This window comes from Diplotaxodon limnothrissa, linkage group LG3 (genome assembly GCF_057381915.1).
Source record: "Diplotaxodon limnothrissa isolate DT_005_m linkage group LG3, D_limnothrissa_male_GT1.1, whole genome shotgun sequence".
NCBI classification, from domain to species: Eukaryota; Metazoa; Chordata; class Actinopteri; order Cichliformes; family Cichlidae; genus Diplotaxodon; species Diplotaxodon limnothrissa.
The window spans coordinates 322,676-341,756 of NC_140598.1; the positions used below are offsets into that span (position 1 = coordinate 322,676).

The window sequence follows — 19,081 nt, forward strand, 5'->3', positions numbered from 1 at the left end:
AATAATACAACTTCAACAATTGTATTTTACAAAAGGCTGATGACAATTTCTGACCCACTGAGAAATGACTGAACACACTGGTATCATGAGTGTCTCATTTATCCAGCAGCTTAAATCTTTATAGAAATCCTCTTACTGCTCTGCAGACGGTCAGCCAGCTCCTCCTGCTTCATTCTCCTCAGGAAGTCGACTGTGATCTTCACAAATGCCTCTCTGCTCCTCTGCTCATCATCCTCCCTCTGAAACTCCAAGCACTGGGGCTTATTTGGATGCAGAGCCTTCTGGATCTTTTTCAGCTCGTTCTTCACAAAAGTAATGATGTTGTCCTCCAGCAGCTGGAACAGAATACTTTATGAATGACCCACCACTCTGAACTTCAGTCTACACAACATCCACTTCTTTACGATCAAGGGGCACATCATCAACGATCCCTCCACCAATTATAAGTTTGTCTTTATCTGATTAACTGAGACTTTGTCCACAACTCCATGATCCCAAAACATTGATTCTGTTGATATGGATGCAGTGATTTCAGTGGGAGAAAAATTTCATTGGTGTTCAGAGCTGAACGACCAACAGGTTGAGAATCAAAGCTAGAAACTTGTAGATGTTATAGGTGACTGAGTTGATCATACAGACAGCTGGTCTTAAAGGTTCACTCTGTTTATCTGTCATCAGGATGCTACAACACAGAACAAACACCATCCCCACAGACACAGCAGCCAGGGAGGCAGAAGAACATCACATCAAGAAGGCCCTGAGTAAATGTGAACGCTGGTTTAAGGGCGGAGTCAAGGAGGCCATTTATGTGAAAAGGGAAAGACCATCTCTGAATGGAGGAGGGGCCTAAGGGTACATCTGACACCATCTTACAATGCTGTGATTGATCAGTGGTTGTTGATCAATGGTCCTGACAATATGCGTACCAATGATCAATGAACTGACCTACCAGCCCATTTGTTCCTTCAGTGCTGCTGGTTTCAGTCATTATACAAATGTGCTGTTTATAAGGTTGGAAACCTGCAGTCAGCTGAGACTGAAGAAGTCACCTGATGATGATGAAACGTTTGTTGCACTGAAAACGTCCAGGTGAACAGAATCAACCTTTCTGGGATTTACTTACCTGGATGACTGAGCATCAAGACACAACTCTGTGACTTTTCTCAGTTGAATCCTCTCCTCCAGGTTTGTTAACATCTACCAGACCTGTGGTGCTGCCCAGGGACAATAATCTATTTGAGAGGTGGAAAGTCATACAGGTGTCTGCTCCTGCCTTTAGTTATTTTTATTCTACTATGTGTCAACTGGCTGAACCTACTCCAACTGTCTACCATCCCCCTAAACTCAACAATGACTTAGTGATCTATCCATTCTCTGACCAAACAAATCCTGCCTCAGGATGTTAACATAGCGGCACACCGATGATCCCACTCACTGTGAACAACACATTTTGACCTGATTTGCTGCTCTGGTTTACACGTGAAGTTTGATTGCTGTCACCAACTTGAGAGGCTCTACAGAAAAACTGGACTTGTCCACAAAAAGATGCATAAAAATCCTAAACTACATTACAAGGACAGCATTGCTCAATCAACTCTAATTACTATTGCCATGCTATCTCTTCTAATTAAGGTACAGACACTCAAACTTGCTACTGCATGCACCTGTAGAGGGCCACCAACAGATGGAGATTTCTTAAACAAATCCACTTGGATATTTAGCTGTAGATGATTTTCTCAATGTGACTGTAGGATTTTGAGTTATTCTTTAGATTTATTTAAACTCTTATATTGTGCACAAGTGTTGATTGACCCATAATCTCTCTGTACTTTTTATAAGAGGAGTCAGACTTTCAGTTAGTTTTTCTTTTTTAAGTGCTCTGCAGGCTTTATGAAGGTGTGTGAAAGTTGTTCTTTGGACATTGGCTGTTTTTTAAATCATTTTCAGTCCTCGTACAGGAACATTCTTCAAGCTAAATCTAAGTGTGTTAGACCAGAGTTAACTTGATAGATATGCGTGGGTGTGTAACTCTTAGAAGAGTCCTTGGTGTTCTGAAAGGGACCTATAAATAAATGTATTATTATTAATATTAATAATAAAAGTAGTTGTTGTACATGTACAGACCATAAATATGGAGTCCAGCTGTGTTTGATGCTGCTGGGCAGACTGACCACTGGGAACCTCTGAGCTCTGCTGATCCACTCTGTGGAGGAACCATGGACACACACACACACATACACAAATGAAGCCAGTTTCATTATTAAAATGTGAATTTAGCCCCTAAAAGCTGTGTTCAATCAGTGTTGCTGCTTCCCTGTGTATGACCTCACGTATGTGCTTCTGAAAGAACCGTTAAAAATTCCTGTAAACATTTAAACCTGTGAAAAAACCTTTTTAGAACAGTTTAAGCTGTTATATGTTGAACTCTTGGCTGACATCATATTAAATGCCGTGGACTCAGCATATGATGTCACTCAAGTTTACATGTGTGTGAAGGCAGACGAGTCAGTACTTCTGGTAAAGTTGCTCTGAATTTATTGATTGATTTCCATGAACACCACTGTTGTTCAGTGTTGTCCTGATGGAGTCTCATTAACAGCAGCCAGTATGATCCAGGCTTTAGCTGCTGGGTCTCTGTGTGACCTCTCAGACTGTTTAACAGATCAGACACAAAGAGAATCAGAGCAGCTCTGTTCTTTAAAGACAAACATGAACCCACTCAGGTCACACTTTCCCCACAGATATGAGCATCACTGTCCTGAAACAGCAAATGACCAAGTCTAACATTTTGATCTTTTCTCTTTCATTGTTTTCTTTTTAATGAATCTTTGTAACAATCTGAGGATGTTTCAGGTCATATTTATCCAGGAAAACACAAACATGCAAAGGAGTCATCACAGCTCTCTGACCTCATTGGTCCAGGTTCGCCACTGAAGGCTGGAGGTTTATCTTTGGACCGGTCACTCCTCACAGAGGGACAGCTGGATCCTGCAGACTGTGACCTCTGAACTCTGCAGACACAAACATGATAAAGTGATTGAAGCAGCTGTGATCACACAGACTGCAGATTAATACAGCTGTTTCCTGTCAGTAACAGTCCTCTTAGATTAGAGTTCAGCTTTTTACAGGAAAACTGGACAAAACAAATTTTTGTTACAAATTCATTTTCATTTCCTCTCAGCTCACAAACACAGTCAGACAATCAACCAGAATCAACACTAATTATAATGTCAGTGCAGAATTATTTATGTTAACTCAGTGAGTTCAGCTCTCTGACCTCATTGGTCCAGGTTCAGCACTGAAGTCTGGATTTTGACCTCTGGACCGGTCACTCCTCACAGATGGACAGCTGGACCCTGCAGACTCTGCTCTGTCCTCCTCTTCTTCCATCATCATCTTCAGTCAGTCTGAGAGGTAAACCACAAACACTCAGTGAGTTCACATTAACAGGAGTAACTGAGTTACAGTCGCTGACCTCTGACCTGTCATGTAACCTAGAAACCAGGTCAATATGTCTGTAGGCTCTCAGCCATCCAGGTCATATGATCTAAGGAGCTTGGAGAGAAAAGAGAGGCTTCTTTAAGTTTCTTGAAGACGTTTCATCCGAGAAGCTTCTTAAGTCCTAAAACCAAACGGAGGAGAGTCCCAGATATTTAAACCTGAGGGAAAGAAAGAGGGTCGCTGACCCACTATTGATCATGTGATGAGTCACATGATCAATAGTGGGTCAGCAATATAACAACAATATAAACATTTATTTAAAGGAACTGAGAGCCTTTTCACCAGGAGCACAAACATCTGGAGCACAAACATCTGGAGCAGCATGTCGACGCTGTTGGTTGAGATCCTGAAGACTGAAGTCCAGGCAGCTCCAGCAATGATCCACTGATGTGATTTTATTCCATGTATGAATGTTTTTATTGACAGAGATGAAGTTTGTGTGTCAGTGATGCAGTGACTGTTGTTGTTAACTGTACAGGCTGGTTAGACTCTATGAAACAGATCATACAATGATAATGACCATGTAACAATATAAAGCTGAGGCTACAGCCCCACAAACCAACACACATCCTATATAACACACGTTATATCTTTCTCTGAGTGTTTACGAACACAAATGAAAGATGAAAACAGCACAAAGAAACTTCAAAGTGATTCTACTGTAGAAACATGAACAGGTAGTATTAAACCCGATTCTTTGATCCCCATGATAGAACAGAGAAAACTCGACTCAGGAGTGGTCAAAACATTTATAATTCTTCATTCAATCATCTTCCGGAAGAGAGAGCCCTGCACAGCCCAAAGCCAGTTGCAGAATCTCTAACATTAGAATCTAAAAATGTGTCTCATATAGGTGTTATTATCTTACGTCACACATAGTTTCGATACAAACAACTCCTTATATGTTACTAGTTCCTCTTTTTTGTGTCTGGTTTCCTGTATTTATTTATATGCTTGTACAGCTCTACACTAACTTCCTGTTTTTCAGTCTGGCTGAGCAATTAGTTTGTGAGTCAAAAGTGGCCTATCTTTACAAGCCTTTATTATTAAAATACATAAAACAATATAATCAAAAAATAAGGACTAAGAATATATGTTTATTCCATAAACGTGCAGCCTGACTGCTCAACACTTTGTTACCTGTTCAAGTTCAGCAGCAGCGAATTTTATCACGGTGCTGGTCTGGGGTCAGCATTTACTCAGCTTTAACATCACTCTGGGCTCTTGGCTAGCTTAGCTTTAGCTTAGTGTTACACACATGTGGTGTGTAAATATTAATCACAGTGACAGTAAAGGACTGTGACGTCATCACGTACTGCGTCCTCTGTGGACTGAGTGAACTCAAAGTACAAACAGAACACAAACACGAAAGTAGCTCAGAGTGGCAGACACACCTCGTTGGTCCAGCTGTGAGTCTGTTACCGTGAACTATGGAGCGGCAGATTTGTGCTGGAAGTAAGCTGCACACAGCTGATGTTAGCCAGGAAACATTACAGACTGACTTTGATGGAGAGACCGGAAATACAAACACAAACAGTTTGTTGTGTGAAGAAATCAAACATGAGCTGAACAAACAGTAAAGTTCCTGAAGACGAACTGTTAAAGGAGGAAACAAAGCAAACTTACAGTTTCTTCACACACCAACAAGCTCCACTCCACACCTGGACACTAAACACAGAAACACAGGTGAGCTACTTCCTGGAAGGAGGCGGGACTTCACCTGAAACTAAACACAGGTGGGAGGAGCTCGGCTGTGTGTGTTGATGTGTTAAAAATAGACTGCTCAGACTGAGTCAGAGTAAAGTTCACATGCTGACGTGTGAAGACATGAAACCTTGTTGTAGCTGCAGGTGTGAACACACTGATCCCAGATCAGCTCTGCTGTATTTGCAACATGAACATTTCTGCTGCAAAGCTTCAAATGTTCAGCATGTTACTCTGTTTCCAGTCTATAGATCCAGTCACACTTTCTACCTTCACCTGTGCAGCAAATACTGAGAGCGGAGCTGAAACCAACAGTCCAATCAGTGAGCAGCATCAACACCTGGGGCCCGTTCTTCGTACCTCGCTAAGTAAGTTAGCTGGATTTGATTGTTGACGATTTCGCGTGATCTTGGATGGTTCGGTTCCCCGAAGCTCATCCGGGACTTGCTGCCATAGCAACAGAGCCGTAAGCGTAAACCTGCTCGGGAGCAGGTTTACTTTATGTAAACAGGATTAGATCGCGGCCACGCAGGTATGTCCGCTTCATCTATACGAAAGCAACAGCGATATTCCACCACTGTTTCACCATAAATAAATAACATCAATGTAACTAAAGATAATGCAGCACTTGATCCTTTTATTAATTTCACACAGATACATACAGGTCATATCCTAAAAAAGGGAAATGTACTATTAACATTCTATTACATGTATGTGATTATTACAGATGTAATTCATATTTCAGAGTAGTAATTGTAAATTACTTCGTGTAATCAAGATGAGAGACCACGGCTATAAAAGCGAAGGTGGATTTGGGAAGCCTGTCGCAGCCATGTCCTGTCCGTATACGCGAGCCACCCATTGCAGAAGGTGCAAGATTGATAAGGAGAGTCCTCAGAATCCAGCGTATATTGTGGGACAGACAGGATCCTTTAGCTCAGCGCGACAGTGTGCTCATTGAGAGATATCGATTTTCCCGTGAGGGTATTATTTACTTAACCAACTTGTTGACGAGGGGGTGCAGGACCACCACCTGTCTTTTTTTGCTCTGCCCTTTTCTTGGTTGCTGTTATGAACAAACAAACAGATTATTCCAGGGTCTCTTTCCAAGAGACTAAAAGCAATATAAGTGATAAATATTACCATTCTGTAGCATATTCTTATATTTCACTTTTACTTGTTCCCATGTTCTAGTGGGTCCTGTCGTGGCTCTAATGTGAAAGGGGATATAATATAACATATTATAATATAATATAATGCCATATAATATTGGACAATATAGTGTCATATGATAAATCTACCCTACCGCCTACTGGTGTTGGCCAGAGGGGCCGATGGCGCGATAAGGCAGCCTGGCTTCTGTCAGTCTGTCCCAGGGCAGCTGTGGCTACAACTGTAGCTGCCTCCACCAGTGTGTGAATGTGAGAGTGACTGAATAGTGGCATTGTAAAGCGCTTTGGGTGCCTTGAAAAGCGCTATATCAATCCACTCCATTATTATTATTATTATTAAATTACTTACGAGTTTAATTTGTCAGCAACTTTCTGCCAGCCCTCTCTCCTTGCTTTTGCAGCCTTTGCAGTGTTCCCTTGCGTTCTGATTAAACTCTGAAACTCCTGAAATCCCTCACTCATGAGTTCTTGCTCTGCTGCCGAAAAATACCGAGCGCGCTCCTTCGACATTTTCGCCGACCAATCAGAGGGTTGCCGATCAATGTTTCTACTATCGATGCGTAGCCCCTTTTACGACACCCAGTGATGTCACATTACTGCGACCAGCTGTACTAATCGTCAACAGCAGGTGTGTTCGGAGAACCGGATTAGCGAGCTCACGGTTAGCGCGATGATTTGATCTTGGATGTGTCATTTGATCTTGGATGTAGTAAGCGACGTACAAAGAACGGGCCCCTGAGCTTCATTCAGACTCTGTTATTGAAGATGTTGTTGGTACAAAGTTCATCTGCTGCTCACATGAATCCTGTGATGAAAGATTTATTTCACTGAATGTTTCTTCAAAGCTCATTTCAACATGTTGAAGTCATAAATGAAGGTGAAACAGAAGAAAGAAGAGAAATAAAAATTAAACCAGTGACACACTCCAGGGCCTGATCAACCCTGGCAGGGCCTCCTTGGATGAGGGTGTCTAGTGATAATGGCCGAAACACCTGATGAACCCAAGGTCCACTACTGAGGATGTGTCACAAATTTAAAGTGGTAATCTAGATCGATCTCTAAGTGATTTTTTTTCATTAGCAGAAAACTCTGGATAGACAGAATCCCTAAAAGAAAATGGTCTTGTTTTACACACACCAAGGAGGAGTCAACAACACCTCTAATCAATATTAGTATTTCTTATTGCATATAACCTACAGTGCGCCCACCTCGTACGTGTAAAGTATCCCTTAGTGGAAAAAAGCGCCGCGCCCATATTTGGAAATCGGCGCTAAATAATTTTATTAAAACACCCCCGGATGAGGTACTGTGGTTTTTGTCATTAGCAGAAAACTCTCAACAGACAGAAACTCTAAAAGAAAAGTGTCTTGTACTACGCACATCAAGGAGGAGTCAACAACCCCTCTAATCGTTATTAGTATTTCTTAATGCCTCCAGCCAAGCAAAGAATTTCATAAAGGCCTCCACTCCTTGTATGTACAAAATAACCCAGAGTAAAAAAAAAAAGCACATATTCAGAACTCTATCCCAAATAATTTTATTAAATCACCCTGATGCGGTATTTTGGTTTTGTGCAGCCATTCCTTCTCAGACCAAGTTTTTCTTCATGTTTGAGCCACTTTTACAACAGGGTTTCTCAATAGACAGAAACCCTAAAAGAAAACGGCCTTGTTTTACGCACATCAAGGAGTCAGACGACCGTCGGTTCATCCCGGTCAATTACCTCCGAGAGCTCGGGATGCTTCCTCCGTCTGAGCGTGTGAGAAAACCCCCCAGAGAAAATTATTATTTTTTAAGAGAGAGAGAGAGAGCGAATCGATCAAACTTTTCTACAATGCGTTATACCACTTCGGGGGAGGAGGGGCGATATAGCACGGACCGGCTGGATGACTACGCCGGATGGAAGCATAACCAGAAGTGTGGTAGGGACTTTCCCTTTGACCTTCATTCAGCTCCATGATCAACCGTTCAATCTCTCCTCAATATTGCTGTAATGTAACAACAAAGTTAGTTTTTTAAGATCAAACAGGTCCCCAAAACATTCCTTTCACATTCCCACAGTCACTGAATAAGCATCTGTGGCACAAATAAGCTTCAGGGACTGACTTCTTTTTTTAGAACCGACCTTTGACACTTGGATGTTGGCTTAATTTTACCCTAATAAAAAAACACGATTGTAGGAGCCATTCTTGGGTTAATACCTTATGTGGTCGCTAGAGGTCACATTTTTCTGTTTTGATTATGTAATGTAAAGGTATTTAAGGTAGACGCACGTAATCGGCGTCAGGTGTGTCATTGAGAAGGCAAACAGTTTGTGACCGTTGCGCTGTTATGCTATGTCGATACGGAATAAAGACCAAAAAGGACAAGATACATACTGCTGGATTTATTGGACTGTGAACTTAATTCATGCATACCAGTGACATCGCGTCATCCCCGTTAACGACCACCTCAGTGGCTTCAAGCGTAGGCTTAGCCTCTACAATAGAGTCACAAACTTCTTTTCTTGGGGGAAAAGTTTGTGCCAACTTCGCCGCGGTGTTTTGGAGACTCGGCGCAAGCAGGAAAATTAAAGTCTGAGTGATCGATCGCCGCGGAGAGCTGAATGCCGTTTGGAAAGGTTACCGTGGAGGTTTCACGAGGAGCGGACAGCTGGACTAGCGGTCTGTCAGCTGACGACGTGGAATGCTTGGCGAGTGTTCCGTGGATGTTGGAGAGGACTCAGAATTCTTCATCGGAACAGTACGGCGCCCAACGCAAGGTATGAGTAGCGCTACTAATAAATGGCCATTTATAAAAGTGTGCACACTTATTTAAGAAGATGTAATTCCAATGCATTGGTGGTCAACCCGAATAAAACTGATTTATAAACAAACTTTCGCATGTGCGCATAAACCCTCAATACTTGATAAATATTTGAGTTTTGGAACATTTGAACTATGGACACAAATAAAGCTGCTGACAGGCCCCCGGAGCCTGCTGCAGAATCAGCTGTGCAAAGTAGCAACGCCAGCAAGGCTGGGACACATCCAGAAAAGGAAAAACGAGTGGTGAAATTGACTGCTAAGGCACTTGCAGAGAGACTAGACAGACTGCAACGTGATAGAAAAGCTAAATTAAATAAAGCTAATAATTTAAAAGCGAGTATAAGGGTCTCAATGGAAAAAAATGAAACTTCTATGGTTAAAGCATCATTCAATGATTTTGTTGGTTTGTGTAATGAAGCAAAAACAATTCATGGTTCATTGATGTGTTTGTTACCAGATGATGAAAAAGAAAAGCATGAAACATGGTTTAAAGCAAAAACAATGCATTATGATGAGTTCACTTATGAAGTGAAAGAATGGTTGTCAGGTTGCGAACATTTACATTTAAAGGGTGATCATGGTGTCGATGATGGCGTTAAGCCAGAGGACAGTGTTTCAAATGTTGTTGGTAAATCTTCAGTCACTAAAAGCTCATCTAGTGGTAAAGTGAGCACAACTTCTTCTGCCAAAATCAAAGCAAAAGCAGAAAAAGCAGCATTACTCGCTCGTATGGCAGTCCTAAAAGAGAAGCATGCTTTGGAGGAGCAAGAGCTAAAGCTAAGGAGGAAACGTGAACAACTTGAGCTTGAAGCGTTGCTTTCTGCCTCTTCTGCAAAGTTAGCTGTTCTCCAAGCTGCTGAAGTTCAAAGTATATCAAACACATCGTCCAATGCTATGAATTCATATTATGAAAGGGAAATCAAGAAAACAGCTGCTTCAGCCACAGTCAAGCCTAGTACACCAGTCAATGAAGATAAACCTGCAGTGCAAATAGTACAGACTGAAAGCAACATATCTGCAATGATCCTGCCAGGAACGGAAATCGAAAGTGAGCCACAAGCTCAAACGGTCATCACAACACAATTTCACAACGTGGATCCTCCATCGCCCAGGTCAATTCCTACAGCGGCAGAAGGACGGTCGGAGGACATTTATACCATTTTACAAAGACAAAATGAAATAACTGCAACCCTTGTTCAGCATCAGCGTGCATCGTCATTACCATCCAGGAAAACACCTGTATTCAATGGTGATCCTCTTCAGTACAACTCTTTCATTAATGCGTTTGAACAAGGAGTGGAAGAAAAGGCCAATAAGAGGGACAGCTTGTATTATTTGGAGCAGTTTACAACAGGACAGCCGAGAGAGCTGGTACGCAGTTGTCAACATATGGCTGCAGGACAAGGCTATATACAAGCAAAGCAACTGCTCAAAGAACACTTTGGAAATGAATATAAAATTGCAACTGCTTACATTGACAAGGCGTTATCTTGGCCTGCAATTAAAAATGAAGATGTGAAATCATTGCAAGCATATTCCCTTTTCTTATGTGGGAGTTGTAATGTCATGAAAACATTGCAACATATGCAGGAACTGGACATGCCAGTGAACATGAAAATCATTTTGTGCAAGTTGCCATATAAAATGAGAGAGAAATGGCGAGCGTTTGCATATGATATATTGGAAACCTCTAAACACAGAGCTCGGTTTCAAGATTTGGTTGCATTTATTGAAAGGCAGGTGAAAATTCTTTCGGCTCCTTTGTTTGGGGACATTCAGAATGTAACGTCAACAATCCCTGTCTCAAAGGTTGACAACAGACTGAAGTCACAACCAATCAAACAAATTAAAGGGAACAGCTTTGCTGCTACAACCACACCCATGAACATGAATAAAACCTACAGCACGGAAAGGCTGATTACTACAACAAGCCATGACTTTACAGTAAAGCCATCTTGTGTCTGCTGTACTCAACAACACACACTGGAGGAGTGTCAACAGTTTCGGCGGAAGAAGCACAGAGACAAAATGCTTTTTCTAAAGGAGAAAGGGCTGTGTTTTGGTTGCTTAGGTGCTGGGCACATAAGCAAGGACTGTGCTAAGCGTTTGATATGTAGAACGTGTGGTAAAGGTCATCCCACTGTCCTCCATATTGATAACAATGGTGTAATCCCTGAATGCTATGGAGAGCCCTCCTCTTCAAAGAATGTAAAAACTTGTGGTCATACAGGGGCCGGAAGAGAAAGCGGTTTGCTTTCCATTCTGCCAGTTCAAATAAAGTCTGTTAAAGGTACTAATGTCATACAGACATATGCTTTTTTAGATCCTGGCAGTTCAGCTAGCTTCTGTTCAGAGCACCTCATGCAAAAGCTAAATCTTGTGGGCAAAAGAACTCAATTCCTGTTACAAACGATGGGTCAAGAAAAGGTCGTCTCTGCCCATTCACTTACTGGTCTTGAAGTTTCTGGTTTAGGCAGCAATGCCTTCTATGAACTTCCAGAAATTCTAACACAGGAAAGGATGCCTGTCACCACGGATAACTTTGTAAAGGAAGAAGATCTGATCAGGTGGCCATATCTGTCAAAGGTTCAAATTCCCCACATAATGGCTAATGTGGACCTGTTGATTGGATGCAACGCTCCCAAGTTATTGGAACCATGGGAGGTCATTCATAGCCAGGGGAATGGCCCATATGCTATAAGAACAGCATTGGGTTGGGTCATAAATGGGCCCATGGAAGATGGTAAAAGCAACTTGGACAGCGAGCACCCACCAACAGTTGTAAATAGGATATCTGTTTGTAAGCTGGAGGAGATGTTGAAAAGTCAATATAACTATGACTTTAATGAAAGGGTTACAGAGGAAAAGGGTTTGTCAAGGGAGGACCTTAAGTCAATGAGGGATAAGAAAAAAGGACCGCAACCTTACTCAGATAACCCAATTTGTAAAAGTACTACAAAGGAGAAAGTAAAGAAACCGCAGCTGTACAGACTATCTTCAAAGGATCTTCTGAAAGCTGAGCTTGCCATTATTAGATTTTGCCAGCAACAACGATTTGGAGAGGAGATTGCTACATTGTCAAGTGGGAAAAGTTCTGTGAGCAGGCACAGCTCAATTTATAGATTAGATCCTTATCTTGACGATGAAGGCCTCTTAAGAGTTGGGGGACGACTGACAAAGGGCTCCTTACCAGAAGAAACGAAGCATCCCCTTGTTCTTGCAAAAGATCAACATGTAGCAAATCTCATCCTAAAGCACATTCATCAACAGCTTGGTCATAGCGGTCGTAACCACACCTTATCCACACTAAGGAGAAAATACTGTTCTTCAGCAACAACAGTTGGACGACGATGCATTAAATACGGTTCTATGTGAAATTGAAGCAATTTTAAATGACAGACCCATCACAAAGCTTTCTGATGATCCAAAAGACCTAGAGCCACTTACACCAAATCACATCCTCCTGATGAAAGGAAAACCATCTTTACCACCCGGACTATTTGACCCTCAGGATATGTATCTGAAGAGAAGATGGAAACAGGCTCAGTACATCTCAGATCTTTTTTGGAAACGATGGATACGCGAATACCTGCCTTTGTTACAGGAGAGACAAAAATGGAACCAAAAGAAGAAGAATCTAAAACCTGGAGATATAGTAATTGTGATGCACCACGTGGTTCCTGGCCACTTGGAAGAGTTCTGGAAGCCATTCGTGACAAAAAAGGACTTGTGCGATCTGCACGTTTAAAAACAAAAACTAATATTCTGGAAAGACCTGTAACTAAACTTTGCTTGTTACATGAGACTGTAATCTAAAAGTGTGTTACTTATGTTTATTTATGTGAATGTATAGGTCTAAAGTAGACTGTATTAGTGGCTCCTTATTTTCTTTGTGATTAGAATTGCCATGTCTGATAGCCATTTCAATTAGGGGCCGGGGTGTAGGAGCCATTCTTGGGTTAATACCTTATGTGGTCACTAGAGGTCACCTTTTTCTGTTTTGATTATGTAATGTAAAGGTATTTAAGGTAGACGCACGTAATCGGCGTCAGGTGTGTCATTGAGAAGGCAAACAGTTTGTGACCGTTGCGCTGTTATGCTATGTCGATACGGAATAAAGACCAAAAAGGACAAGATACATACTGCTGGATTTATTGGACTGTGAACTTAATTCATGCATACCAGTGACATCGCGTCACCCCCGTTAACGACCACCTCAGTGGCTTCAAGCGTAGGCTTAGCCTCTACAACGATACTGTGGTGAATACTTACCTCAACTTTGATGGGTTTTTTCACAGCTATTTATTTTGAAAAAAAAAAAAGAAGTAAACATGTTACAAGGACACAATGCACATTGCAGAGTACATGAATGGGAAGTAGGAATTCCTCCTTAAGAAATGCCAAGTCATCATCTCCATATTGTGTGTCCCACTTTTTGAGTTTCATTGAAGTGTATCCAAGTGCACAAGATGTAAAACAATCTATTAGTTTTTTAAGCCATTCACTGACTCTAGCTACGTCAAGATGCCATTCATTTAAGAGACTAATCATTCTTTGAACTTAAATTGTGCTAACTTCAACGCAGTAATATTAAAAAATAAAACATATTAGAACTCAGTTTTTGTTGGACACAAGAACAACTCGAGCATCTTTCTTTCGGGAGCCGAACTAGGGCTTACACGTTTGCCGTGCCCCTGGGGACCAGTGCGAGGTTGTGCGGCGTGGAGGGTCCAGGCACTCCCACAGCGCAGACTTTGGTATCCACGCAGAGCGTTTCTGGTGTGGCTTATGCAAAAAGAGACAATACAGCTCCCGGTAAGCATGTCTGCTGAAGCATGCCCTTTGTAAATGTCTCTTTGATTATTCAAACAGTGTTTACAATGTGACTCATTTGTTATCCAAAAACATTGTATCTATGTTACTGATTTAAAATATAAATATATTCAAGTTTTTAGCTAAAAAGACTCTTGAGCATATTCATATAGCAAAATCCACACAACCAGTGTGCACCCTAATGTAGATCTTTGAACTGTATGTTAATCAGTACATGAAGTGTACCTCTGAAAAGAGTCCATCATTTGTGAATATTTACTGATTTGTTTTTTAACTGCAGTTTTCACTAACTGCGGATGATGAAATCCTCTGTATTGTAGAAAATGTCTTTAAACTATCACTGTTCCTATTTACTGAGTTCCCGAGCTACTTCTTTACTATGTGAATAAACAATTTGAACAAGAAGTGATTTAAAGACACATTGAAGCAAAGGCAAAAAATTTGTAATGAAATTCATGTGACCGTTCTTCCGAAATCCGAGAGAGTGAAAATCCAAGAGCTGCTGCAATCCGCTGCATTAATGATCTTTCTGTAAAAGTAAAATTACAACCGCTATTGAAAGAAATGGCTCTCTACAGGCAATAGGAAGTCACTCTTTTTTCATTACAAGCACTGGTGCAGCTTAAGAAAGTAAAATACATCCGCTATTGTAAAAAAGAAATAGTTCTTTGCTGAGAAAAAGAAAATATTTAACCCTTGTATGGTGTTCGGGTCTGTGAGACCCGTGTTCAGTTTTTTTCAAAAGAAAAATTAAACAATTAATTATTTTTTCACGTGTAAATGTGTTGTGTCTTTCCACTCACTCCACTTGATTATAACTGATTTATTTATAACATTTTATATAAAAGAAAAACGAGAAGCACATTAATTCATAAATGTGATCTAACAAAGGTAAAGGGAAAAAATTAACCATGTTTGCTGTTCATATGTCTTGTAATTGGGATGAAATAAACATCTGTTGAGTAATTTAACATAAAATTGTTTGATAGTGTTAATTTGGAAAGCCAAAACTCTAGCGGGTCCACCAGACCCATGAACACTGGCTGAGTAACAAAAATACGAACACCACACAAGGGTTAAACAGAATTCAAACTATGAGTTTGTCTGTGAAAAACGAACTGGCGCGATCATTCTGTCTCTATATATAATTTAATTTCAAATGTTTGTGTGAAGAGTGAAAAAAGGGGGAACTTTTCTAATGTATTGCAAAGAGCAGCATAACTGGAAGTTGAGCTGCTCAGTCAAAGCCTTTTTTCCCTTTGAGCTTCATTTCAGGTGGAGTCATTCTGGATCCTGAGTGTGTCCCAAAGGCCACAAGGATCATCCAGGATAGAGGTACAGACTGCACTCTGGGACAGAGGACCAAGGAAACATGTTGCTCTTCATAACTTGATGTCAGTGCTTTGAACTAGTTTGGGATTAAGCTCCATCCTGTATCTCTGTGAAACCTGACTGTTTGGCTTTTGTCCCCTCTGTGAGAAACACAGCCGACAACTTCCTCCTCCAGTGACAAACATCAAAGTTTTTCTGACCGCTCACAACACTTTTACACTTTTGTTGCCTTTTAGGCACGACTGCAAAACTTTGGACATTTCCATAAATGTGGGAAGACATTAAACCCCTCGGGGAGTGATGCTCCCTTTATTGGATTTTGGCTCATGTCCTTGCAGTTTCTCACATTACAAATATCTTTGTTGTCTTCTGTGTTACACTTCAATGATGTTCTCTCGAGGGCAGCAATATGTCTGCCATGTTTCTGCAAACAGACCAAAAGAACAGTAATAATTAGGATTGTTTGCCAATCGCTGCCTCTTCCTGTTGAGCACAATGTTACCGTTATTTAGAAAATAGCTGTTGGTGAACAGACGAGACCAAACTTTCCTCTAATCAGCGATGTTTGATAGTGCTCTATGTTGAGGCTCATAATGACACTGGCACAGTGACTCGTACCATTTAATAAGCTGTCAACAAACTAAAGTGTGCATGTGAAAAATTTCTTATCTCTGTATGTGGCACACCAAGGGCTTTATTTACATATCCGGCTTCTTGACTAAACTGAGAGCATCATGTTTCCCATTTCTGTGGTATTTTAACGTTTCAACCACCAAACAGGCTCAGGGGACAACAAATCACATCTGATCCCTTTGAAATGTCCTCAAATGTCACAGGATGGCATTAAAAGAGCTATAAAAGGACTAAATGAGATAAAATATAAAATAGAGCCGCAATAAAAACTGACAACAAGACGCCTACGAGCTGTTTGCTAACCAGAGTTAAAAACTAAATGAAAAGAACTGGTCAGGGTCCTGTTACTGTACTGGTCCTATGCAAGGCTTAGAGCTGCTGTCATCATATGTAGAAAAATATGTAGAAGAGCTTCTAAAGGAGGTGAAGCTTTTTCAAGCTGCTGCTTTTTGTTTGTCCTTAACTTCTTCCCTGCCAGGAAAAGACAGAAATCATAACAGACAAAGAGCTTTTTGAAGTAAACAAATTCACTTTGTTCTTCTTATTCAAGCTGATGTTTCAACCAGCTGCCATTCAGCAGCACAGAGGTTAAACTCTACTGTCTTATTAAAGAACTGCGGGACGATCCATCTCCACAGGTTTGTGGTGCTGAACTGGCATTTTGCTTTGTCTCATCTAACAGGTACATGAAGGGACACAAAGATGGAAATCCAGCTTTAGTTATGTCCCAGACACATGGGCCTAGAACATTTGTCAGATTGCTGCAGTTGCCCACAGTCTGCATAGAAGTTTACCTGCAAAATCAACTACTTGAGAAAGTGCAATCCAAACAAGAGACATAGAGCTTCACTTTCAAAGTAAAAGCTGGGCTTTGCTTCTGCAACCAACGTGCTTCAGCTTCAACTTTTACTCTAAAGACACTTTCCAAGGATTAGCTAATCCTCAGCGTGTTTACAGGCACGTTGGTGTCTCCCATGCAAGCTACAGCCAATCTGGACAACCTTCAGTCCATCAAAGCAGTCACATGGAGGTTTTTGGTGGACGACCCTCTTTGTGACTATTTTCACGAGCCAGCAGTCAGGGTGGAGAATGCACATTTTTCACCAGCAACCAGACATGCCAGGGGTCTGAAGTGTGTTGGTCTCAAGGTTTCTGTGACAACGTACACTGCAAACATGCAAACATGTGTTGTCCAGTGTGATTAGGTACGACTGTACAAATATAAGAATTTTTCAAAGTATGCATTACTCATAAAACTGTCAGTAAAAACTAAATTAAAAAATGGGTAAAAAATGGGTCCTGTGTGATGTCACACACATTTAAATAAGTCTTCACTGAAGCTGCTGAAGCTGCGGAATGTCTTTATGTGAGCACTGATGTCCACCAGCAGAGGGCGCCCTCGCCCTGCTACAGGGATGCATTAAGGCCAAATCCCAGTCCACAAAGGTTTGTTGGACTGGGAGAAACGTGCTGAGAACCAAAGAGCTCCAGTAACAGACTCTCAGTGTCGGACTGAAGCTGATCAGACCATCACAGAGAGCCTGTGGGGGACCGCTGACCTCTCAGCTTTGTGAAACGCAGACGTTTTCTTCAAACACTCACAGCAGTCAGAGTCAGTTTAGTATTTTAATGTGTTTCAGTTACACTTTGGTCAGGTTCAGGCAGCAGAAGTACTTTCTACATGGACTTGGTCAAAACATACCTTCCTAGATGAGCCCCGGCTAGATGTTAAACAGGCACTATGCAAGGATCTAGAGATTTCAGACCTACCATTTATTAGCTCAAACATCAAAAGACATGAATGCTTTAAAAGTATCAACATCAGCTTTTCTCTGACAGCATGGTGGGAGTTTCTAAAAATAACGGAGTCTTCATTAATCCCATTCAAACATACTCCTATCTGGAATAACCCTGACATATTACAAAACAATAATATGATTAATTTCCCAGAATGGAGTTGTAAAGGAATTAAATACTTAGAATATATATTAGAGGGAACAGAATTTATCCCATTTGACAGACTAGTTGCACAATATGGGATCAACAAGAAAAATATTTTAGAATATCAACAAATTAAATCCATAATAAAAAAGAAATTTAACCTCAGTCAAGTTGAATTACAAACACCACCAAGTGCGGCACATTTCCTTACTCTTAAATCCCCCAAATTATTATCTAAAATATACAGAACACTTTCTAAATTAGATGAATCAATATCCCTTCCTATTGCAAAGTGGGAAGCAGATTTATCAGTCAGCTTAGACCAAAACTTCTGGTCTCAGGTATGCTTAAAAACCTTTAAATTAATTAAAAATCCCAGTCTGCAATTAATACAATACAAAATACTACATAGAGTGCACTATACAGGTCATCGGATGTTCAAGATGGGCTTTACATCTTCCAACAACTGCTCACACACTCTAAAAAGTAATTAATGGGATCTTTAGTCATTACTTACATATATATGTTGTTGTGAAATGAAAAATCAAGTTCATAAATACTGTTAGACTTCCTAATTAAAATTTTTATTTTATTGAGTTCGGGTGACACATAAATTATGCCTCTTTACTCAATATATAATCGTGATTTGTCTGAATTTAAAATCTTCTTTTAATCAAAAAACAATATAATTTTAAGTTCTGTCGATGTAAAATACAACTTGATGACGTGTAAACAGCTCACAGTTCCCTTCTTCTACACAAGCGGACATATTCAACAGCACGTGTTCAAGGTTTATCAAGAGCTGTGTTGGTCGCGAACGGTGAGTAATTTTATGCGAAATTACACATATCTGCAGTCGCTCTGGATTTTGTTAGTTTACTTTAAAACAACGACGTAACATACATAACATACATCTTAGCTTGCCCCCGCGTTTGTGTGTTTTAATATACACACAGCAGCTAATTCCGCGATAGCATAAATTGTTGGACTCTTTTTGGAAAATTTAACACTGACGTTACTCTAATGCAGACCACTGTAATTGTCTTATAATTTTTAAAAGATAGCGGACGTTGTTAGCCCCGGCGCAAACTACTATGCTAACGTAGCTAGCCAAGCTAAGTTGTGTTCACTGTGATTTTATTTTTGAAATGTGAAATT

At 40.7% G+C, this 19,081-nt stretch overlaps 2 protein-coding genes across 3 annotated transcripts in view; one reads left to right on the forward strand and one right to left on the reverse strand.

Annotated features, from left to right (window-relative positions):
* The window catches only part of LOC146634207 (protein NLRC3-like), a 34,584-nt gene extending 31,188 nt beyond the window's left edge, over window positions 1–3,396 (reverse strand). Inside the window, exons 1-4 of one of the 2 annotated variants that reach the window (XM_085375432.1) lie at window positions 3,278–3,393; window positions 2,910–3,011; window positions 2,125–2,203; window positions 137–335 (exon numbers count right to left, since the gene is read on the reverse strand). In XM_085375432.1, coding sequence (XP_085231558.1) covers window positions 137–335; window positions 2,125–2,203; window positions 2,910–3,011; window positions 3,278–3,393 — 496 coding nt within the window. Of the gene's footprint in view, window positions 1–136; window positions 336–2,124; window positions 2,204–2,909; window positions 3,012–3,277 lie in introns of both variants that reach the window. The other variant, XM_085375441.1, reaches the window with a different exon arrangement.
* The window catches only part of LOC146634202 (butyrophilin-like protein 2), a 295,376-nt gene that overhangs the window by 229,854 nt on the left and 46,441 nt on the right, over window positions 1–19,081 (forward strand). The window lies entirely within an intron of this gene.